This window comes from Terrapene carolina, unplaced genomic scaffold, assembly GCF_002925995.2.
Source record: "Terrapene carolina triunguis isolate 2854851 unplaced genomic scaffold, T_m_triunguis-2.0 Scaffold62, whole genome shotgun sequence".
Lineage (NCBI taxonomy): Eukaryota > Metazoa > Chordata > Testudines > Emydidae > Terrapene > Terrapene triunguis.
Window position 1 is genome coordinate 37,622,567 of NW_020664413.1, and position 25,077 is coordinate 37,647,643.

The 25,077-nt window shown below is 37.2% G+C and overlaps 1 protein-coding gene across 1 annotated transcript in view; it reads left to right on the top strand.

Annotated features, from left to right (window-relative positions):
* The window catches only part of HAT1 (histone acetyltransferase 1), a 41,365-nt gene that overhangs the window by 10,831 nt on the left and 5,457 nt on the right, over positions 1 to 25,077 (top strand). Inside the window, exons 3-10 of the mRNA XM_024210061.1 lie at positions 916 to 991; positions 3,614 to 3,734; positions 14,096 to 14,275; positions 14,534 to 14,655; positions 15,156 to 15,260; positions 15,629 to 15,735; positions 19,234 to 19,385; positions 21,175 to 21,291. Coding sequence (XP_024065829.1) covers positions 916 to 991; positions 3,614 to 3,734; positions 14,096 to 14,275; positions 14,534 to 14,655; positions 15,156 to 15,260; positions 15,629 to 15,735; positions 19,234 to 19,385; positions 21,175 to 21,291 — 980 coding nt within the window. The remainder of the gene's footprint in view (positions 1 to 915; positions 992 to 3,613; positions 3,735 to 14,095; positions 14,276 to 14,533; positions 14,656 to 15,155; positions 15,261 to 15,628; positions 15,736 to 19,233; positions 19,386 to 21,174; positions 21,292 to 25,077) is intronic.

Sequence of the window (25,077 nt, forward strand, 5' to 3'; positions counted from 1 at the left end):
AACTATCTCTAATTCAACAGGTTAATCATTAATATTTGGAGGGCTTTCTTGCTATGCTGTATTAGGAGGAGAACATCACCAGATAGACATTTAAATTTTTATTTAATTAAAACAACGTTATGTATTCTGGATTTTTTTTTCTTCAACAGCAAACATATTATTTTAACAAAACAAGCATACAAATTTTTGAATTTAGTTAAACATTCAAGTTTTTTAAAATCAGGTTTGTTTTGTTAATTGTTTTTAACTAAAATAATTAAATGAAATTAAAAAAACAAAAACAAAAAAACAAAAATTAAATCGGCTACATCAGCCAGGTCAACAGTTTGAAAACTGCAAAACTAAGCATCTCTGATGGTATCTTCTAGATTGAGTCCCATTGGGTAGATAGAAAGATTAACCTAAATCTATACAGAAGCCCCTGGAACCTCATAAGATTGGGTCCCTAATCCATGAACTATTGGAACTCATTTACAAAACTTGTCTTAAACATAACATGAATATATTGTCTCATACTATAGAATTAAAATTTATAATCCCTATTCCATGATGTGATATCTTTGAGCTATAATGTATCTTTATCTTTAGATGCTGGAAAAACCATTTTATCAAAAAATCCTATTTAAATCAAAAAATCAGATTTAAAAAAATCAGATTTTTTTTTAAATCATTGATTTTTATCCACCCTGCCTGTAGATATATTTAAATTATGAACAGATCCACAAAGAATTCTCACATCTGTTAGAACTTTTCTTGCACACAAGGGCAAATAAAGTTGTCTGACCACAATGAGAAAATGGTTGTTAAACTGGCGTGGCCTCTACAACACTTCAAAAACAAATTACAAAAAAAATTGCGTTGACAAATCACGGTTGCTTGCTGCTTATAGTAAAATTATGCCCATTTTCTTTTCAGTTCGTTTTCCTGAGGATCTGGAAGATGACAGCACAACATTTAATCCAGAGTACAGCCATCAAGTGTTCGGGGATGAGTAAGTTATCTAATCAAATGTCAGGACAAATTAATAGGGCTAGAAGGAAGAGGTAATTTTTGTTCTAGTTTTAGAAAATAGGAAACTTTTTTTTTTAAATCACTTTTTGAAATCATACAAGAAAATACTTAAATGTTTTAATGACCATGTGGTAAGAAAGATACCTCAATGGTCATCTGACACAGTTTGGGACTATAGTCACTTTTTTGTAGAAATTTTGTCAGATTGTTGAACGCTGGGTTTGATTCTGCAATCAAAATTGCCACTTACTTCAAAGGGAGTTCTGTTCATGGAACAGTTCCAAATCCCATTAGGTGACTTTCACATTAATGTGTGCCAAACTAATATAGATACTTGTGGACCATTGCTAGATAACTACATTTTAGTTTCTTAATCAGTTTTTTTTTTTTTTTAAATCACATCTGTACACATTAGGTTTTAGTTTAAATCTACATCCTTCCCCTTTAACATATGGACTGTTAAAATTCAGGAGAGTATTTTCTCAAATACAGTAGATTCCCCTTATTAGCTACCCTGGGTTGCTAGGAAAAAGTTGCCATTATCTGTTAATTGCTAATAAGTGGAAGGCAGGTTTTTCAGGACTGCAGCCAGAGAAGCCACATCCCAGTGCTTCCTTCTCTGGCTGCAGCCTCACAAACCTGCCTGTGGGGAGTGGGGCTGCATCTCAGATGTCTGGGCTCTCTGTGAGGGTTCTGGGGGCCCATGGAGCCACACGGTACTTCTCCCTGCATTCCAGGGGTCAGGGCTCAAAAAGTCCCAGCGCTTTCTTCCCTGGGTGCAGTCCCCAGGCAGGGCACAGCCCAAAGAGCATGGGGAGAGGTACCATGTAGCTCTGGTATCTGGGCTGTAGCGACTCCTCCCTGCTACTGCACTTCCTTCCCTGGCTTCACTCTTGCAAACCTGCCTGCAACTTGGGCCTTTCTTCCAAAAATATTGTGTTTTAATAAGTGGCGTACCATTGCCAATATCCAAATCCGATTAACATTATTCAGTGGGATGGGATTAGTTTCTGGCAAAATATTGCTATTAACCAGAAGTTGTAAATATCTAGGTTGCTATTAAGTGGAAGCTACTGTATGTAAACAAAATATAGAAACCATAGTCTGTGTCCTAATGTGTGTCTGTATATTTCAGTTTAAAAATAAAAAAGCTTCTACATTATGGATGAAATTTTAGCCCCAAAAGGGTCAACAGGAGTTTTGTCATTTACTTCAGTAGGGCCATGATTTCACTCATTTTTAATACAGTATTGATTACCAGTCTGTCCATTATAAATAAAAATGTATTATGCATAATAATCCTGTATTGACATAGTGGTGTACTAGATGTAGTAGAGATTTTTCTTTTCTAATTTCTGAGATTCCTTAAAGAGCATCCTTAAGAAGATCAGATTTTGAAATGGTCTCTATACATTAACCAACCATAATAAAGTTATCAACTTCACAATTACTAACTATTTCACTTTGTTAGTAACAATCTCCCTTCTGAATGCTGTTATGAGAACTTTCCAATCTGTCCATTTAAAGTAATTCCCTTGCACTTGTAATATTATTTCCAAAACTGCTACTATCAGTTTTGAAGGCCTGTTCCCTTTGGGGAAAATATGAATGAAATGTCACTTTTTCCTAAATAAACAATGGAAAATAAAAACTGTCAATATTGGTTTGTAAGTAACCCAGTAACACTTGTGCCACTGTAAGTAGAACTATTTTCCAGAAACGAAGTGTATTTCTCTATTCATGAATAGAAATTCTCATAGACCTTGTACCAATGTAGTGGTTGTGCCAATGGTATTCTGGGTATGTTCTGTTCCTTGAATAGGTAGTAGAAGGCGCGCACACACACATATTTCACATAACCCCATTTCTGTTTTTAATATTTGACTTCCCTGCATTTCCTTCAGTTCTATCCTAAGTCTGACATGTTTCATCAGAACCATCAACCAAAAGAGAACCTACGTGAGGTTGCTATAAAATCCTTTTTTTTTTTTTTTTAAATATGTAAGTGTCATTTGCAGTAGTCTACCTGAATATAAAATCCACATTCTGAAACAAGGATCCTAGTAAATGCAATCTGCCTCAGTATCTGTGTGTGTTAAAAGGTCAAATTATGAGTGATTGATTTAAAAATTATTTCTAAAAGATCTTATAAAATGAATGGAATGCATAGTTGTATCATGTCTCCTAACTTCTTGGCCTTTGAAATAGAGGTTGTATTATGCGTGTATACGTTGTCCTTTAAGGTCGGGGATGTATGCATGATCTAAGACTCTTTCTTTTTATGAGTTGTCTTATTCCTTTATGACTAGTTCCACAGATAACTAGTCACTTCACTTCTTAGTTTAATATTGACAGATGAAGGAATTTGAGTGGTATATTCATGATAAAATATTGTAAGGAGTTATCTTCATTGTATATGTTCTGATGTAGTATATGACAATTGTATTTCTCTTTTCATATAAGAGTAGGTTGGTACACTTAACTTGGAAAGTAGACATGAATTTCAAAGCTTTATATTAGGTTACAGCTTACTGTGATTGTTTAGTAGAGTCTAGGGTTCCTGATGATTTTTTTTTTTTTTTTTTTTTTTTTTCTCCCCCAGTGAAGTTGCCTTCGGTTACAAGGGTCTGAAGATCCTTTTGTACTACAATGCTGGTAATCTGTCAACACTTTTCCGCATCAAGTATACATCTAAAGTTAATGAAAACTTTGACTGTGTGGAGGTAAAGTCAGAGCCAAACTTACACTTTCAAATCTTCATAGAATATTTAAAATTCTTAAAAGGGTCATAATCAAGAGGTTTAGGCCCCGCATTTATCTACTTCATAGTTACTGTCAGCTTTTAAAAATATATACTCTTCATACTGTAGCTAAATTTAAAAAAAAAAAAAAAAGCTTTGAACCCACCTGTGTGTTGTGCCCTTGTGCATCTTCTGACTGCAGTAGTCAAATTAATGCATGCTGTTTCCAGAGATGAGCTGACATCAAGGCTAGTGTTCAAAAATAAAGTAAGACTGAAATTTTATGTTAATTAGAAGATAGGGTGGTGTTGAGTTTTCCAGATTTAAAATAATCTCATTAGACGGTAAAGACGTTCTTGTAACTAAAATGTGTATGGTAAAATAGGAATACTTAAGAGTATTCTTTAAAATGAGAGGTGCAGAAAGCAACTGAAAGGAATTTTGTTTTAGAAATAGAGCTATCCTAGTTTCCCATCGCAGTTATGTATCAATTACTCTGCATCTCAAAGAGATATTGTCAGTATTTATATTTTACTACACACGCTTCCTGTGCTTACAAAACACTTATATAATCAGAAGGGAAAAATATTTTCCCATTCTTTTAAATTTAGTAAACTTATTTTTCCACTCCACATATTCATTATCAGGTTGACTTCCTTTTTGTGAGCTAACCTCAGTTTTTGCATCCATTTATAAAGCCTTTTAGCTGAATTATTCAGATATGAAAACTGAAGCTGAACAGTCAACTTTTGATATTCCTGCTTTTTCCCTTCAGTAGGCTGAAGTATGCCATAGACATAGAATATTAATAAGCAGTTTTTAGTCATGTTTATATAACTAGATATTAAACATTTGAATAAGAGTCTACCTAGTTGTTTAGAGAGAGACTAAGATCTGGTGGTTCCTGATGCATTAAGAAAATTCACCATTGTTTGGGTTATTACTTAGTTACAAGGAAGAAAAAGTTGTATTGATTTCTTTCCAAAAGTGCTATTGATTGGTTATTTGCTGAATCTTTATAATACTGCATAGAGTGAAAAATAGCTATGCATTTGCATCGACTGCTCATTGTACTGAGCCTGAAAACAAGGTTTGCCATTTAGAAATATTTTACCAGTAAGCAGCCTTCCTTTCTATGATGTCAAACTGGATTTAAAGTTCCCCATTTCAAAAGTGGACAAAGATAATTTAAATATGTTTAAGAAAAGATGCATTTAATTTTTCTAAAGAAAAAGAAATTGGCAAATCCCCTACCAAAAAAAATTAATCCATTTCTTCTCTAAAGTTGCATGAAGGCATATTTGTTCAATCACTTACCCTATGATTACAATGGTATAGAGACTAAGGCAACATATCAAGAAACCTAAAGATCATGCTCTGTAATCTTGTTAGTTTTCTAGAACTGAAGAGATGAGAAATGGCAGTCTCCAAAATTATGATTATCTAGATAACACAGTTGAATGGGTTCAGCCCTTCTCCACCATGTAACTTCAGAGCTGTGGTAAAATGGAGAGCGAGGTGTATAACACCGTAGCGAACTTCCATGAGCATCCCAATTAATAGACCAGAACCAACAAGGCTTCCTTCCCTCTCTATTCACGGTGGGAGAGTCCTTGTTCACCTTTGTAGTCCCTGGGATCCTCCAACTTTTTTGCTCATTCAAAGCTCTCAACTTTCTCTCAAGTCCCCATGGTGATATCTACCATCTTTCTGGCTGAGGAAGGCTGATCAGGACTCATTCAGAACCTGAAGGAACAGTCTTTAATCAGCTAGGGGTGTCATTATCCACTATGAAAGCACACCCTTTCCCACTGTGATATACTCATGCGCCTTGTCCGCATGAGAGAGATGCGGCAGATAGCTTGTTCTCACCTTTGCAGAACTGCAGCACACCACATGCCAACACATGTACACTATAGCCCTAGTAGAAAAAATATTCCTTCTTCTGCCATCACACCAGTCGCTAATTAAATAGTTTATAGTCTCTGATCTACTTTCTGCATTCTACTGTACCTGGATCAAGTTGACTGGAAGCCATTTACCTGTACAGATACCACTGTGCACACAATTGAGCTCACTTGTGTGCTGTTTTCAGACACAAGCTTAATTATTTATATTTATCTTGGAGGAGGCCTCCCTATGAGGATGGTGCCAGCTTGGCTGAAGCAGATGTGCAGGCAGCCATCTACTTAGATTATAAAATTTTCTGAGCAGCAACCATCTTCTTGATTTTGTATACTGCCTAGCACAATGGGTCTGGGACCTCCAGGCACTATCACAATTCAGAGAGGGGGAGACCTAGTGCCAGATGTACTTTATCATACACAGTACTTGAGTGTATGACTAGGCGTCCAAACAGCTGACTGGGGACATACATCACTTGGAGCAGCAAGCAGTGCTGCAGGAAGATCTCCAGTCTCAAGGCCCAGAATAATAAGTCTGTCTGACTCAGAGGAAATATTACCTTCTTAATGACAAACTGGGCCAAATTCTCAGGACTCTACCAAGCCCAGTGGGCTTCTGGATATCACTGTGGCACCATGCAGTGAATTGGTGAAGGACAAGGAGGATATGAAAGAAAACACCCACTCTGTGAATGAGGTAGACAAGTGAGAAGAGGTGACAGAGCAGGAAATGCTAAATACACTGGGATCCCAGGATCTGGAGACTCTGGTTGCGGTAGTTAGAAAATAAAGGAATCTGGAGACTTGGTATCCTCTGTAGCAGATATGTAATTTCTTTAATAGTAAAATTTAATAGTAAAAACTGATTCTGCAGGTTTTGAGGTTTTTTCCCTAGGTTATTATGAACATTGTTATAAGTTTGCAAAAGTGTTTGGTTTTGTTTTTTGTTTTTTTTTAATAGTGTCACACAAGGCTAGATGTGGCAAACTATTTCCTGGTTCCCCTAGTAGTGTTCCTCCCCTATACCTCTCCACTGAGCTGCTAAGTCCCTGGTAATCCAGCTGATTTGGTTTCCTCATTATTTCCTGTGGTGTTTCTCCCCCTTGCAAACTTCCTTCCCTTTTGACTGCATTGGCTGCTGTTCCTGTCTAGGGGCAGTCTTACTCAGTATGCAGAGCAGCTGACTGAGCCTACATGATGCACCAGTGACACAGGCCAGGGGACTAGATAAAATACTGCCTATTCCCTGTTGTCTTATACATTTCTCTAAATCTAGCAGAGATGTAAATTAATCTTAGCCCTCTATTTTCCTCCATCCTTGTGATTTGTATCTGGGAAAAAACTCTCAAGGCAAGGCCTCTTGCCTTACAATCAGATTTTGGGACAAGGCATATCTTCCTTCATCCCCACAGAAGCGTACACAACTTTTTCCTTCCTGAAGCTGGTCCTGTGTTGTCCATGTAAACAACACACTGCAAGCATATCAGTCTTTCCCTGGGTGGAGGACACGTCTTAGATATTTGAAGGTCCTGTATGTCTGCACTAAGTAATAACCTGTTATGGGCGCCTCTCATTCTCATTATTATTGCACTAGTTGACCGTAGCTAATCGCCTTTATTCTTAAAGGGTTATGTCAGTTTTAATAAGACTTTATCATATCTGGTCCAAGGAGAAAATGACTTGCAAGAAAGCACTGGAATTCAGAATAGAACTATAATTGTTACTTTTATTGCATTCCTTGGTGTGTTAATGTAGCTTTAGCCCATCTATCCCTTATCTTTAATTTCTTGTTTTTTTTCACTTCAGTGACTGCCTCAGTAGTATGGACATCCCAGAGTAGGTGCCAGGCAAATAGACTGAATCCTTACCAGAGGAAAAGCTCACAAATCACAGGTCCAGGAAAAGAAAGAGCAAGGAAAACCTAGTCTTCAACATGCACGGATACACATGATTGCATGTATAGGTTTAAGGACAAACAAGATCACTTTTGAGAGAGAAGGGTCAGGGCTTGAATTGGACCAGATTGAGCTAAATTGATGATCAGGCTTTTTTTGTTTAAGGCTGTCATCTTGTTCTCCAGACTCTCATCTTTCATTTATAAAAAAGCACCTCTACCCTTTATGGTTGTGAAGAGAAATTTGAAAAACATGAACAGAGTATAGACAATATAGTAATGTTTGCAGAAAGACTGAAACACTAGTTGTCAACTTAAAGGGGTATTAATTCAGATGCCCAACAGTAGTTGTTGTTTTTTTAACATTAACTGTTTTAATGTTGATCAAAGCACATAAGAAAGAAGGATGATTGTATTAAGGTCTGTGCAGTCTACTGTGAGTGACAGCTAACTTTGGTGCTATGAATAGATGATGTTTTGGCGGAGACACCACTTCTCCCCTCAAACTGATCCATGTAGCCAAAAATGTCAGGCAAACCTTACCCAGGGGGAGTCAATCCTTCAGAGCCCAGTAAGGCATCCAGGCCCTCCCTAGAGCAGAGGGCCATGCTTTGATTGTGGGAAAGGAGCCATGCTGCTTCTTTCCTGGTGACAGGGGCTGCTGCCCTTTCCTCTGCAGGAGGCTGTCTGCAAACTTGAGCAGATATTTCTGCCATAGTTACTTGGATCATGTGAAAAAGATCTTGAAAAAAACCATCATGGCAAGAAACCTAATTAAAAAAAAAAAAAAAGAGATTCTGACATCCTAACTTTAAAAGCTAGGACCTAAGACATAGGCATGTGTCTTATCTGCCCTGCCCATAAGTGTATCTAAATCCCATTGAGAGAGAGCTGAGCCCAGTGGAGCATGTGGTATAGTTTGAACATCTGCATACTCTTCTGAGAGTAATACTTCATTTTGGCATTATGGGGGGGCAGAATTTAGTTTAGAGGTGAGGCTTGTTTTTCAAAGAGAGATTAAAAGAAACCACTACTTCCCCCTCCCTCCCTTCCCCCAAGTTTAAATCAGAACAGTATTACCTATTGGACTGCCTCCTGCTCTACCGATTGCTCACTGCCATTCCCTAGGTATTCCACTCTTTTACATGAAATCTAAATGAGGCATTTTAGTAGCCTCTTAGACAACCTTTTCTCGCTATACTGTAAATGTTAGCTTGTTGTGCCATTACAGCTGGACAGTGACCTCTTTTGCTTTTAATAAAGAAATTGTATGAAAAGAGTGTGTAATTTTAATATCTGGCATGTTATTTAATAACACTACCTCAGATCACTTCTTCCTATACTCCCTCATCAAAACTAATACAAATAATTTCTAAAGCAGGAGATACATAAATGTATCTAAACAAAAGTATAATCCTGTTTATAGGAAGCTACTTAATAGCGACATGCAAACCACATAAAGGAACTTCATATTAGCAACTGCCTCTCACTACAACTAAGCACTTCTCCATAAATCACCTCCACCATGGAAAATAAGAGAATAGGGTTACTAATTACGGTAAAGTTTTAATACACAAGGAGAAATCCAACACCAATTTGGCATGTCTCCTAATAAAAGTATTGTTTAGTTTACTAATCCATTCCCAATTCCCCATCATCACTTTGAAATTGAGTGCATGTGGCATTTCTTGTGTGGCAGCATACAGACTGCAGGTGATGCCTATATAAGTAACAGCACCAGGTTCAACAGCTTTTCCGTGTGGCTGTGCATAGGTTATTTCATTCTCACTCTTTTTTTATTGAATATCTTACCCTTGATTTCGTCTGTTATACAAGATGTAGCCAGCAGATTTTTATAATTACTATATTAGATGGCTGAACTGTCATTGAGATTGGGAGAATGATATAAAGATGGAGATCTGTCAAAGGCAGAGCCCACCATTATCATGCATTTGCACAGTTTGTTTAAACAAACCCAGAGAGATACTGATTCATCAGGCAATCATTTTTGCAATGGCTGATTAAATTGACATACGTGGTCATTCAAAATCACTGGGGACAGATACATTGAGATAAATATTTGGGAGTAATCCCTGTGAAAAGTCACATCATGCACTTTGCTTGGTCCCTGTTTGTAACTGCTATGTTGATCACTTTCACTGTCATTAAGGCTGATGTACTCCTGGACTGATTAAGAACAGGCACTGGAGTTCCATCATGTGCTCTGGAATAGTTAGTTCTCTAATTGTTCAGATCTCTGTTAGCAGTAGGTAGCAGTACCTAATGTGGACTTGGTAACCATAACTTAACCATAACTGTCAAGAGTAGCTAGTCACTCTTTTCTGTTCTGGCCCTGGTGCTGCAGTGTTGGTACTAGCTTACCACAGAGGTACAGAAGTCTCTTCCTTCTGAAGTTAGACAGCCATAGCTGTTTATCCTAGGTGCTGAGAACATCTGTCCCACCTACCTGTAGTCATGATCCAAAAATAAAAGCATCACTCCACAAAGTAATCATTATTCTAAAGCACGGTACAGAGACAGTGTCTCTGCAGGGGGAGAGGAATTAAAGCAAAAAAATCCATCAACTGTAGGCCTTGCTTCCTGCACAGATATGAAGCCCACACTCTACCACCTTGCAGTTGCCTTTCCAGAAGTTCTGGCAGACGTCTTTATTCCTGAACAGGAACTGATAATTGAGTGTTCAGGGCCTGAGAATTTATTCTCTCCCATAATTCTTTTGAGCTCACCAAACACCTTTCAAAATCTCCGTGAAACAACTGTAGTAGAGAGCTATACCAGGAACCTTGGGATTATATCCAAAATGCTGTGCAGCTGTATCGTACCGGTCACATGTGAATATGAAACAGGATGGCATAGCTAGTAGATACATGCTGCATCATTGGTTTAACCGACAAAGTTTCAGTTCACTAGAGTGGAGAGCCATAATCTTTCCTATGCCAAAGAATAATATATATTTGATTGGGAATTGGATCCAGGTCTCCTGAGTGCCAGTGCGGAAGCCCACTGACACTTTCAGTTTTAATGGAAAATATTTCTTGTGGGAATTGCAGTAACTCCCTTATTATTATTATTTATTAAAAGGGCTTGATCCTTATTTCCCTTCCACTTAATATTCTTGGTCTTCAAGAAGAAAGCATACTAAAAGCTTATTCATGAGTAAGGGCAGGAAGAAAACTAATTTACAGAAAATTCTGGGATTTTTTCAGTTTTTCTGGATATTTTTCAAAGGATTTTTTTTATTTTAACATAACACGTTTTGGTGGTTGCATACATTTATAGGAGTTAGAAGTCCTGTGGGATACTGTCAAATGGAAGGATTTCAGGGAACTGAATCCTACCCTGAAATTAAAGGAAGCAATGGTCAGTCCATGACAAGGGGGAAATGATTCTTGAATATGGATGCTGCCATAAATGAATTCAAAAATTAGTAAAATATATGTGCAGATTTAAATTACTAGCCATGTGCTTGAGCCAAAATCCCAGATGTGATTATTCCTGAGCTTTCAGGTAGTTCATATTCAAATATAGCAAAACAAAATAGTTGAAAATCAGGACTTTATACGTCTACCACCACTCCAAATTGAGGATTCTGGGTTTTCCCTTATAAGAGGTAACCTCACAAACTTCTAAGCAATGTGAGGAATACAACTTTTTATAAAGAATTACCTATTCTGTCTTCTGCAAACAAAATAAAGCTTTTCTAGCCATGACTGTAAATCTTATTTGTTATGCAGAGCTTGCTTTAGATTTTTTCTGTAGCTTTTTTTCCACTATGGTAGTCGCTAATGAGGGCTCCCATAGGAAGTGTTGATCATATTCAAACAGCTTGATGTATCTTCTTAATTTCAGTAGGGGAAAGAGTTGCAATGTCCTCCTCACCACCACTGGACTAGCCACGTAAGAAAGTTTGCTGCTGCTGTTCTGTGGAGTACATGGGAGGGAACTCACACTCTCAAACATACATATTAAGCACAGTGAATCAACAAATAACTAATGGATCATGCTGAACATAATTTCTCCTATTTCTAGATTTTCTATATATATACACCTGTACCCCGATATAACGCTGTCCTCGGGAGCCAAAATATCTTACCGCGTTATATTGAACTTGCTTTGATCCACTGGAGTGTGCAGCCTCGCCCCCCCGGAGCGCTGCTTTACCACGTTATATCCGAATTCGTGTTATATCGGGGTAGAGGTGTGTGTGTGTAGTATTTATATATATATAATACATATATAAATGTGTGGTTTATATATGTATAAACCATATGGTTGGTCCTTTATATATGTATAAACCATACTGTGAGGAGTTACTGTAAGCGTTCATTGAATGGATGACTGTGTTTCTATTTTATGGTATTTTTCCAGAAATACAAAAACAATTTTATTGTAAATGTTGATTTGCAGTTTTCTGCAATTTTGTCAGCTTGTGCAAGCATAAGTACTTTAATACATTTAATACATATAATAGTTCACAAGGCATGACTACCATTTTATGGCTAGATAAATAGGTTGTGAAAAATGTTAACACTATTAATGTTAATACACACATGCACTCTGTTATATTGTTCTTTTGTTAGTAACTACATTGCGTTGATCTTAAACAAATGCATAATTTTTGTTTTGCCTGATCCATTATTCAGTTAAATTAATGGTTCCAGGGAAAAAATATTTATCAAATACTGCTGTAGAGAGAACAGAAAAGGTTCTAGTAAATGCACCTTCTTTGTCTTGAGAATAAAATGGATGCAAAGACTGATGTATGGATTTAAAATAGGCTCTTAGACAAAGTATTGTAGAGCTATATCTTAACCGGTTAATAGCTCTTTTTATAAATATAAAGCAAGTTAAATATAAATGTTGGTAGTACCAAACCATTGAGAATAAATCTTGTTTGTGCTGAACTCCATCCATGGTTTTCTGTCCTAAAAATCTAACTGAATGATGATAAAGTGCTATTCATTTGCAGGTGCATTACTTCTACTTAGGGGACTGTGGTTGAAAGGACAGGAATTAGTAGCATGTTGTATTAGCCTTTTGTAGTGTATTTTGTCCTAAGCATCTTAATTTCCCTGTTTTGAATGCTAAGTAGCAAGGGTCTTGGTTTAGAACTAATACCCATCATGCATGTAAACGGTGTGAAAGAGCTGCTTAGTAAGTTAACACAGTGTTCTTGTGTCAGTCCTTGTGGAAATAGATACAATACAAACATTACAGCTGAACTCACGGCAAACTCCATTAAGTAAAAACCTGGGTTCATTGTTCAGAGGAAAGTTTGAATAGAATGTAAGCTCATTTTGTTGAATGTAATGTCAGGCTTTTAGGGGTTGTATTGAGGGGTTAGGTTTTTGTTAAGTTGAGACCAATTCATTAAGTTTTATTGCCTGGTGAGAAGCAGTAATACGTTATTGTGAAACTTCATCAAATATTCATGGTTAAAGAGAAGTAGTAAATGTATTCAATCAAGTGGTCTTTGGGAGTTTGAAAAGGATTATGAAGTCTGCTCAGCTGATAGCCTCTAACATTCACTGTGGTCATTTAACAAAGGTAATTTTAATCTCTGAATTAAAATTTGCTCTCAAGACTCATGTCTCTCCCCTTCCCCCATCTTGAGGTTACAAATCCAAGTTGTTGAAAATTGTCCTGTTTCATTTCTGTGTAATATCATTTTGTCTCAAATTTAATTTTTAAAAAATATTTTGGCTAGGAGATAGGCTCTCCTTCTTTGAATTTGTAATGTTTATTGTAGTTGGTCCTTTAAGCATGCATTTCAAGAGTGTGTGAGAGAGAGAGAGCGCGCGCTAGCTGCCACTCCCTCTTACTAGGACTGCCATTTTCTCAGTTACCTCCCCTATGCCTTTTGCTGGCTGCCATTGCTTGGCTTGGAGAAAGCAGTATCATGGAAGAGCACACCACAGTCAGTGCAGTTTCAAAGATTTGCCAGCTGAAGAGAGTCTTAAGGAACAGTAAGTGGAGCTAGCATCTTACTTTGAAGAGTAATTGCACCACATCCATCACAAGCTGGCAAATGGGAAAGCAGGAATTCCTATGTCTCTCCCAGTTCACAGCCTCCCTTTTATCCCACCATCTTCATTGGTGTTTATCAACACAGTATCTTCTCTCTTAACAGAGTAGATGTTCAAAATTGGCCTATCAAAAAAATCCCTTACTAGTCGACAGCTTTGAGGACTATCCCCCCAACACTTCCAGTCTTTCCCCATTTCACATCATTGCCCTTTGGGCATACATTATAGCTACCGTGAGACAATGACTGGACCAAACTCCTTTTGGAACCCTTTAATGCTGCTGCTTCATCTGCCAGAAGGGTCATTGTTAAGCAATGAAAGGCATTGCCCTCCTTCACCCTGGTACTGAGCACTTTTCTGAACAACTTTTCTTTTTGTATCGGGGTACTTTTTACAATAATTTGTTTTTCCCAGTAGAACTATGCTTTCATAATATTGTGTGTGGAATACTAGCTTTTGATTTTTTTTGTCTCTCTTTCTCACTCTTTTATTCTGTAGGCAGATGATGTAGAAAGCAAAATTAGAAAAATCATCCCTCCTGGGTTTTGCACAAGCACAGATGACTTTGTCTCTTTGCTGGAAAAGGAGGTTAATTTTAAGCCCTTTGGAACGTTACTACACACATATTCAGTTCATAATGAGGAAGCAGGAGAAGACATAACATATCAGATATATCAGGTATGAAAAAAGTCAAATAGATCCTTTAGGACAAACAGATATAGCTTGGTTTTGTAGTGATGTATTTTTAGTAATCTGTTGTAACTGCAATGTATAAACATCATTATTTTACCAAATCTTTTTTCAGTGTGTGTCTAGTTGAACCAGAGTATTCTGCTTATAAATATTTTCCCACAGGAGTATTTAATTGTATTCTGCAGGCTTTCTCTTTTACCTCGGTGATGAGTTTCACCTGACTTCTCCTGGCTTTTTCCCTAGGCTGACATGACATGTCCAGGCTTTCGAGAATATCATGAAAGGCTTCAGACCTTCTTGATGTGGTTTATTGAAACTGCTAGCTTTATTGACGTGGATGATGAAAGATGGAACTACTTTCTAGTGTAAGTACAGTTCTAAAGCAACAGTGGAACTTATTACCTCCACAAAGCCTGCATTTTAATTGTGGCTGGCCAATTATTGGGACAGTATAATGATATTTTTCCCAGGAAAGAAAAACCATTGTTTATCAGGCTTGAGTTTTTCTCCATTATGCTTTAGGAGACCTTGAGAATAGAGCTGAATTAAATGCTGTTGTCCGTTAGAGCCCTGAATGTAGGCTTAAACAGTAAAATGAGCTTTGCCTGTGTTTTCTTTTACTTGCCACCTATTCATCTTTATAATAGGCAAGTGCACTAAAGTGCTGTAAAGAGGCCTGATTTATCCAAGTTGCTGCACACCAATTAAGTGAATTGTACATTCAGAACATAGCAGGTGTACCCATTGGGCTCTCACAGAGTAGCTTGCTGACACTGAAAATTCAGTTGGAGAATGGAAAAGAAAATGGACACTGCATGGGAGCGCGACTGTAATTGACCTGCTTGGCTTTCTGTTTTATCTGCAGATTTGAGAAGTATAATAAGGATGGAGCTACGCTCTTTGCGACCGTAGGCTACATGACAGTCTATAATTACTATGTGTACCCAGACAAAACCCGGCCACGTGTAAGGTAATTGGCAGCATAACACGTGCCTTCCCTTTTATTTCAGAAGAGGGAACTGCTGAAGTTCCCAATACTTGTTTATAATGGTGTTGATTTGTTTAAAAAAAAAAAAAAAATCCCCATTATTAGCTGGCTATGCACTGATTTGTTTCATTGTTGCCTTCTGTAGCAGGGTGGACTCTCAAACCAGTTTTGACTATTTTAGCAATTTTTAAAAAATTGTTACATGTTTTAGCCCCCAAATCACCATAAATTAGCTTTAATCCTTAAATAAAACATTGATCATAACCCAACATATTTAAATGTTTCAGTTGTATTGTTTCCTAGTTAAGTCCCTTTTTAATTTTAAAAAAAAAAATCCTTTCTGTCTGTAGCCAGATGCTGATATTGCCACCATTCCAAGGAGAAGGCCATGGTGCTCAGCTTTTTGAAACTGTTCATAGATACTATATGTCTTCTCCAACAGTGCTTGATATAACAGGTATGTGAATGCTTGTTTTATTAGAGATGTGAATTCAATTAGAGAAAACTTGGAGCATTTGCTGCCTGTTAGCCTGCAACCTAACTTTTGCATTCATCTGTCAGAATCAAATGGTCTTTTGAAGATTTAGCTTCAGTTTACTTCAGGGTTAATATTACCCTGTTTTACAGAAGAACTGCATATAATGCAACTCTTTAAATCCTGTACTTACAGAGAACAGCACACCAGGAAAATCCAATCCCTGGCATGAAAGGATTACGAGTTAATTAGCTATTTTATTGTGAGGTACACAGCTGAGTTTGCCAAGAGATTGAGCTTTCTCAAACTCCTTGATGAGTTTGTTCCTTTTAAACAAAACAGCAAATCAGAAAATATACTGATGGTAAAATATTCATGTTAATGTGAAGGCCAGAGTCTTTCAACCACTGGAAACATATACAGCAGTCTGGTGTCCCAGGAACACGGGTAGTAGACTGATAGAAGATCTGCATGAAGTCAGTGATGACCTTGCATGAATACCTGAAAAATATTAATGGGATTGCAGGGTAGAGAAGAAAGAAAAAGAATATAAAAAGAAGAGGTATGTGCTGCTTATAACAGGGAAGGGAATTGGCATATGAAACCACAGGAGAAATACTGTATCAGTAGCCCATATATTAGTGCACAGTATGATAAACAACTGTGAGAACGTGTCAAGTAGAATAACACTCCACTCTAGGTGCTACTGCTGTACAAATAACATCTAATTGTGATATTTTAAAAAAAATATTCAAAGAGAAACATTAAGTACAATAAGACATGTTTGCTTTCCTTCTACACAGTGCTGCAGGGTTATCAACTAATACATATAGGATATCTGGTCTCTGAACTTCAATACAAGTCACAGAAACCTCACTGAAGCATCACAAACACTTACAAACATTTTTTTTGTTTACTGTTATGTAAAATGTGTATCTAATTTCCTGTTAATTAAAATGCTGTGATTTCTAGTTATACAATAAAACCTTTCATATAATCCAGTAAATCTGATTATGGCAAAGCAAATGAAACATTTGACAAAAGGTATTCAGCATAGCATTACATAAGAGATGGAACCAGGATGTAAAAGGCAGATGACCAGTCTGTCCCTCAGTGCGCACAGTGTGGTATGTGTTCTGACCCAGTGAAACTGTTCCAAAACAGATTTTAAATTGCCCTGTGGAATAATCAGCTAGGAACCATGATGCTTTCTACACAGAGTTTAAAGGGTATAGAGAGAGAAATTCATCTTTTCATTCATTTCTCATTGCCGCTGCTAGGGAAAAGTTGGGCTGGACAGGCATAAGATGGGTAGGAAATTATGAAAATTAGATGGAATCTATAGTTATAAGGTGGGTAAGGAAGGGGCCTCAAACTCAATGAGAAGTACAAGATAATGTGGATTTATAAAATTGTTGCTTGGTTGGAGTGAGTTGGAAGCAGTTAACTTGTCTTCAGCTTGCATATATATTTTACTTGGACTTGGCATTTTTTGTGACTAGTCCATTCCTACATTTAGTTTCAGTCACAGAAGCCAGATTCTAAATTGCAGTCATGGCCCACGTAAGTGAAATGTACTTCCAACAGTGCTTATTACGGAGGAATTTCCCACCTCTTTTTGTCTTACTCTAATTCACCAGTTTCACCTTTACTGTCCTTTTAAAAATCAGTCTCCAGTTTTTCCTTTTCATCAAAATTAATTCTGCTGCATATCCTCTTGCCTTCCTTGCAGGATAGGCTCATAAGGCTCACCATACAAATGTAGACCATTAGTCCACCAAGTTGATACACTTTCGCTGGTAATGATCAGAAGCCTTTTCCCATCCTGTTCCAAGAAAATAACTAGCCAATTGTGCAGTACTGTATGTGTGATGGAAAAATTCTGTCTTGACCCTGTTTATGTGGTCAGTTTATACCCTGAAGCATGACACTTGATTATCCTTAAATCACGAGTGTTAATGGTCAGATATTTATCAACCCTTTAAAAAATCCAATTATTATGTGAATCTGGCTGCCTGTAGCACTGAATTCCACAGGTTAGAGATCAAAAGCAGCTCCCAGGCTCTGGGGAGCCCAGTGTTTCTTTCAGATAAACTTTTTGTCAGAGACCTGTCTATGAAGGTTTAGTAAGGGAGTAAAAACTGCTTGCAGTGGTTTTGTAAACGTTTCCTGCTGAGTAGTTCATAGGTGGGAATAAGTCTTCACAAATGACTTCATGCTGGTTTGCATTGTAGCTGATTCATGTCTTTTTAAGTTTCCTTCCCACTTCCTACTCCCGGTAGCTCTCCAGAGCTATGATTTGAATAGAGTTAACTCCTTTTGCTTACAGAGAAGCATGTATCATGATAGACTATCAGATTCCAAATAAAATATCACTAATAGTGAGTCATTTTTAAATTAGAATCTCACAGGAGGTTTTTCCGTTTTCTATCCTTCATTGAAATGGAGTAGGTGTGTTCCTGTCTATATCACTATAGTTGCCTGAATACCCTATCATAGCCTGAGGTATAATGAAAACAAACCCAATGCTGTTATGATTATATTTGTTGTTATTAGGTAGATAGCTTTTTAAATTTTTTTTGACAACTTGAGGCCTGGTCTACACTACACAGTTATGTCAACATAAGGCATCATACGTCAACCTAATTATATCAGTGTACACACTACAGCTCTGTCCCACCGATGTAAGTGCCCTACTATACCAACATAACAACTTCACCTCCACAAGCAGTTAGGGTGACACAGTGTCTGTATAGACACTGCATTCCTTACACCGGCTGTTGGCTGTCTTGGCCATTTCATGGTTCTCATCTCCATGCAGCTTTTATTATTTTTCTATAGTTGACATTTACAATTGGTATATTTTGGAGATTATTTTCACTCAGTGTTATCCAATTCTTATGACTTGTACTATAATAACCACCTTTAAATCACAAAAAATGGTCATACTCCAGGCATTGGGAGGCAGATGCCACTGAGTTTAAAGCAAGGAAGAACTGAGATCAATATTTGGTCCAACTCACCTTTTAGTGCCTTACATATTACAACAGATTTTGTAAGAAAAATCACCCATTGAACTCATACAATATAAGTTCTGTGGGATAGAAGGAGAGTTAGATATGAAATTAGTCTTAACCTCAGAAAAAGAAACTGAGAATTTATGTTGGACAATAGCTGAATGTGTAAGGACATTGTATACTAGGTCTTTTAGATACATTTTTAAAACAAAATTTTAAGAATTTGTGGCCCACTGTGATCTTTTTTAAACTTGTCTTATTTAGGTATGTTTATATTATGGCAGTACCCAAAATATGGGTGAATAATGAAGTACAGTTATGTATACTTTTGTTTCTGTGTTTTAAGGATGTTGTCTGTCCTTACTTTTAGTAAGTTTCCCAAAGTATCAGATAATTAGATGCTTGAAAAAAGAACAGATTACAGAAAGTTCATAGTTACTGTATAGTTCTATATTCTTTCCAGCTGAAGATCCATCTGAAAACTATGTGAAACTCAGAGACTTTGTACTTGTGAAGCTCTGCCAAGATCTGCCTTGCTTTTCCCCCGAGAAGCTAATGCAAGGATTCAGTCAAGAAATGGTGACAGAGGCTCAACAGAAACTGAAAATAAATAAGGTATTTTAAAATCTGTACAAGTATACTCAGTCCTAATCTAATCAAATCTAGTGCTTAGTATTCAAAAGTTTTCACAAACACAGCTACTCTGCTCTTCAAGTTTCTAACACACACCTCCTGGTTTACATGCAGCATATTTCTGGAGTGCATTTGGAAATGAAACATTTCCTAGCTTACTATGGTTTTAGAAAAAAAAAAATGTCTTTCCTACAATGCTTTGGTACGGTACCATTAGTATTTTGACATAAGGCTTGACTAGGAGGAACCATGTGTTTATACAAATAAAATATGTTTTAATTGGATATATAATAAAATACTAAAATGTAGAAAAAAGGCAGATTCTAGAAATACTAAAAGGCAGATTCTAAGCTGCTGAAGACTGGTGGTGGTAAACTCCTTATGGAGTGTTTAAACTGCAGGAGAGGAGCTGCAGAGTTGCTTAGGAGCTCTGCAGGAACTCTGTTTCTTCCCTTAACTTTTTCTGGATACTCTGATTTATTTGAACCTCTGATTTTTATGAAGTCTTTGAAAATACTGAGACCTAAGTAAAAACGAAAAGTGAACCCATATTTTACAGATTAAAACTACATAGTGGTGTAAGGGGAGAGCAGAGTGCAGACCTTTTGCATGTCTATGGGACATTACATTTGAATGGATTAATATTTAAATGAAAACTTATCTAAACATGTAGAAATAATAAGCGTATCAAAGGCTCCATCTCTATTTAAAGAACATACAATAAAGGCAGAATAAAATCTTTTTAAATTCTGAAAATATGTAACTTGATTGCACATATTTTGTTGTAGGTTTGTGAGGCTTTAAGAGGTAGTAGGCAATTTTATTAAACTATTCATTTTGAGTAAAGAAATTTCTTAACTCATTTCTTAAGTTAATAAATCGAGTTAATAAAAGTTAATAAAACCCGTTAACATAACCAGAAATTTGCTCTTTTCCTCTAAATAATGCTTCATTGCCCATTATTTCTAGGGACTGACAAAAACATTTTCCTCTAGAACAATGTTCCCAAAAGCTATAGAATAGATGCAACAGAAATGTAATGGTATAATGGCAACAGGAAACTTTTTTTATTTTATTTTTTTATTTTCAAATTTGTGAATTTCGCTAAATACAATTGCATCACTACCTTGACTTGCCTCACTTTACTGGTTTGGGGTTTTTGTCCGATCCTCTCTCCCCATCTCCTAAATAGTTTAATTTAAAAATTGCTGTTCCGTGCTTAGATACAGAACTGTGAGGAAAGCAGCAAGTGGAGCAGCTCCAAATTAGCAATGGAACCACAGTATTATGAATTGCCCACCAACAGACCAGTCCCAAACTGTCTTTCAACTCTGGCTGCAGGGTTTCTGCCAATTAATTAGATGAACTCCTGTGCAGCTCATGCCTTTGTGACTCTGAGTGGTAGAATCCTTTGCAACTGAGCAATGCTGCTTCTGAAATGCTACTGCAGCTGGTACAAAGGATTCTGGGGTGCATTAAAGGCATTGGTTGCATGGCGGGAATTATTTTAGAAGAAACATTGGTAGAAGACTGAGTGAGCTGCCAAACTTGTTAGTTAGGAAGTACCAAAGAAGTAAGGAAGTGATGGGGGGAGGAAAATCAAGTCTCTGTCACTGCCCTTTGAATCTCTCATGATACATGTAACATCTTAAGCAAAATAATTGAACATGTAGCATTTTCACATCTTTTCATTTCTTAAATCATTCAGCAATAAGCTTGGAAATTATAACATTATTATTCATACTGTTCTCCTTTTTTTCCCTTTGATTAGCAACACACAAGACGGGTTTATGAAATTCTCCGATTACGTGCAACAGACATGGGTGATCCAGAACAGTCCAGAGGCTATAGGTTGGACGTCAAAAAAAGATTGATTGGCCCATATAAGGTGTATATGTCTTAAGTACCTTTTAACACTTACTCCAGAACTAAAGAAACATGGTTTTTGCTTCGTTTCTGTAAATCCGTGTGCTGGGGTTCATATACTTTTTCTGTACTGAATTAACATAAGTTTTGTTTTAAGTTAGTTTTCACATTTCACATTCTTGAAACATGACCACCCTTGCATACCCATTTTTTCACTAATTAACAGTTGAGGTTTTGCTGTATATCTTAGTCATAAGTATAGTTTGAAATAACAAGCGCATTACTTCTGTGGTTGAATAAATAAATTTCAGCCATGCTGTTTCCAAAAACCACTTCTCAAAACAATTGCAGTTAAACTAACTCACCTGTACCTACCTCACTTTCCAAATTATAACCTGTTGTTAAACAGCTTTTCATATTATCAAACATTTTTCTCATCTTTACATCACAGAGATGTATACAACTTACACTCTTAATACCTTTCTTTTACTGGTGGTAAGGTCTTATATTTATAAAGCATTATGAGATCTTCAGTTGAACAGGCTGTATAAATGCAGAATATTGCAAACTACCCACAACTCTCAGTCTCATGATAGACCTATTCCATCGTACAGCTCTCTCCTAGATTAATGAAGTGAGTGCAGAAAATCAAAACCAAAAATTCTGTAACACTTTCACTCCTTTAGAATTGTCCATGTTAACAAAGAGATCATTTTGAAAATACTGAACTAAGATACCACATCTGTTCTTACTGGTCCACGAGTTGAAGGGACTGCTGAAGTTGAGAACGTTGTGATGAATATAATTGCTATAATTAAAGACATTCCTTTTCTTCTTAACAATTCTTTTAAAAAGCAAAAGATTTGGTATGAAAATGAACAGGAGAATATAATTGTTTGAAGTTGAGGCTGTGGATTACTTATGAAGTCATGTAGGGCATCAAAAGGGGGAAGAAAACTTTCTCCAAGAGAGATCATAGAGAGAGGGCTGATGACTCAATTATAACTTTTTTTTTGAAGTGTTCTATTTAGGATATTAAAAGAGCATGGAAGTAGACTGTCAGCAAAATAAGCAGAGGATTTGTTTTGTGACCATTGAAGGATTTGTGACTTAAAATATGATTCTGCTGTGAAAAGTGACTATGTAAAAACAGTACGTTCTCAGCTGAGGTGCTCCATGTGAGTATTCAAAGTAAGATCTGCTTACTTTGGTCAGAAGAATAATTTTTTGTTTGTTTTAACTCTTATTTGCCCTGCAGAACCAACACACTGCATGCAATAGTGAGCTGGAATTGTGTTTCTTCCAAGACATCAGTGGAATTGTTCTCATACTGTACCCAATCCACCAACTGCAGGGAGGTACAGCCCGCAGCTGCTGTTATGGTGGCAGCTTTATAAAAGTTTTTTGGAGCCAACATCACACTCCATGTCTATACATGCTGGATCAGCACAGTCCCTGTACATTACATATACAGCTTCATTGTGGATGCTTACTCTCTACTTCAGGCTCATTAGTAGGCCTATTCTCTACTGGGCATTGTTCCCTTCATCTCTTCAGTTCTCCTTCCACCCATGCCTGATGGCAAGAGGATCCATCAATCAATGCTCTTGTTAGGAGACCAATAAGAAAATAATTTCTACTGTTGTCTCCCATTTCAACAGAAATAGTTTGTTCCTCAATGATTTACTTCCCCAAACAACTTGTTCCAGGGGAACCCACTCTTGGAACTGACATATCAGGATCTCCAAAGCAGCAAGCTTCAGAAGCTGGTGTACCCATTTAGGTTCCCTGATGTGCTGGCCAAAGTGTTCCCAGGAAAATGGTCATTGGAGAATCAGTTGACTAGAATTTGGGTTCATCTGGTATGCGTTGAAGAAATTTACTCTTTCCCTAGAATCTATAAATTCTTACAGATTGTGGCAACAGAATGACCCTAAGCAGTGTTGCCAGACCCTAAGCAGTGTTGCCTCTTTGTATAGAGGTGATCAGGATTATGTCTTGTATTGAAAGGCCGTCATAAGAAGCAGACAGTTTTATGTGCAGGGATCTCTCAATAAGTGCCCATGCCAAAGAGTAGTAATTAAGTTAAACCAACATGTTTTACACACCTATCCCCCCTGGGTCATCTCCCCCCCCCCCCCACCTGTGGGGTCCCCAAGATGGAACTTTTTCTACAACAATGAAGTTCTTGTTTCTACTCCCAGCACTGACAGAAGTCTGCTTGGAAGATGGACACCTTTTCCTTCAAGTGGGAAGTTCTGTGCCTTCATGCCATCCATCATTAGCTAAAGTTGCCATGAAAAGTGGCCTGAACTGGGCTTTTCTACTGAACTGTAGATTTTGGCTTTCATATGTCAAGGCAAGATCTCTTAAAGCTGCCCAGTAACCAGAGATCTCCTGACTTGGGCTTAATCAGGCACCCAAACCTGGAGACGATGGGTGGTATTTTCCAAAGCACTCTGTATTAGCTTAACTCTGCTCCCATTGAAGTCCATGCAGATTTCAGGCTAGTACTGAACACTTTAGATTAGAATATCCCACCCCAAGAAGCTGAACTTTCTGGACTCTTGCCTACTCAAGGGATCTGGGAGAATTATCCTGAAATCTGGATGAGACTCTAAAACTAAGATTTACCACTGTATTCTGCACTTGCAGCCTCGTGTGCCCCCTTTGGCATTAATCTTTAAAAATATTATTTTTAAAAAAGCTTTTGTCAAGGTCTTGCAGGGGGTTGTTGTCCCATTCTTCCCCCACCCCCAAGGGTGTTGAGTTCACAAAGGCTTATGTTCCAACTATCCATGTTGCCCTTTGGAGCTTCACCATCACCTTCTGGATGTTAAGAAGGCTAAAAAGTACTATCTGGACAGAACAAAAATCTTTCTGCAGATAGAATTGCCTTTTCATTTTTTATGGAGATCATGAAAAGCCTCAAAGCATCAAGACCAATATAGCAAGATGAGTTTGTTCTGCTATTGTTTGGGTCTCACAATCAGCAGAAAAACTTCCACTTTGAGAGCACAACCAACTATTCCGATGATAGCGTCAGAAACAGCATCTTACAAGCTTTTCATGGCTGTGACCTGGTTGTTTCTGCTGTTTTTACTAAGCATTACAAAACTGATATTGTAGCCTTGTTGGATGCTGCTTTTTGTTACTGGGTCCTGCAAGATGACCCTTTTCTTGTTCCTGTATTCTTTTCCTTACTGTTTAATTTCCAGTTGGGCCAGGACTGGTGGATTGATGATAGTAGGAGAATGGAACAATTCCTTTCACTATAAATTGATCATCTACCCAGTCCAGCAATTATTTTATTCTCTCCTTGAAGTTATTATTGATTGCTGTTGCTGGGCACTTATTGTTAGATGTGGATATGTTTTGCTTAAGATTTTGAAGTATCTACTGGGAGTATGTTGAGGTACCTCTTGCCTTTGTAGATTGGAAATTGGTGTCTCGAATCTTCTAGAGAATTGCTTTTGTGACAACAGCTATGAGCTGGATTAGATATATACTGGTAGGAAACTACCAGCTTGCAAGTAAGGAACAAAAACGTCACATTACACACATTCAGTTGCAGTCCAAATTGTCCCTTCACTTACACCTGTGTAATGCCAATGAATATAGTGGAATTGCACAGGTGTAACCGGTTGCACAGGTATAAGTAAAGGCAGAATTTGGCATGCAGAATCTTACAGGTGACAATGAGAAAAGAAAGACTTTAACTTGACGGTAATATCTCTGTTTGGTAGTTTATAGAGAAATAAAAAATGTGAATAAATTTGATCTTAAAATAACTTCAACTAACGTGGAC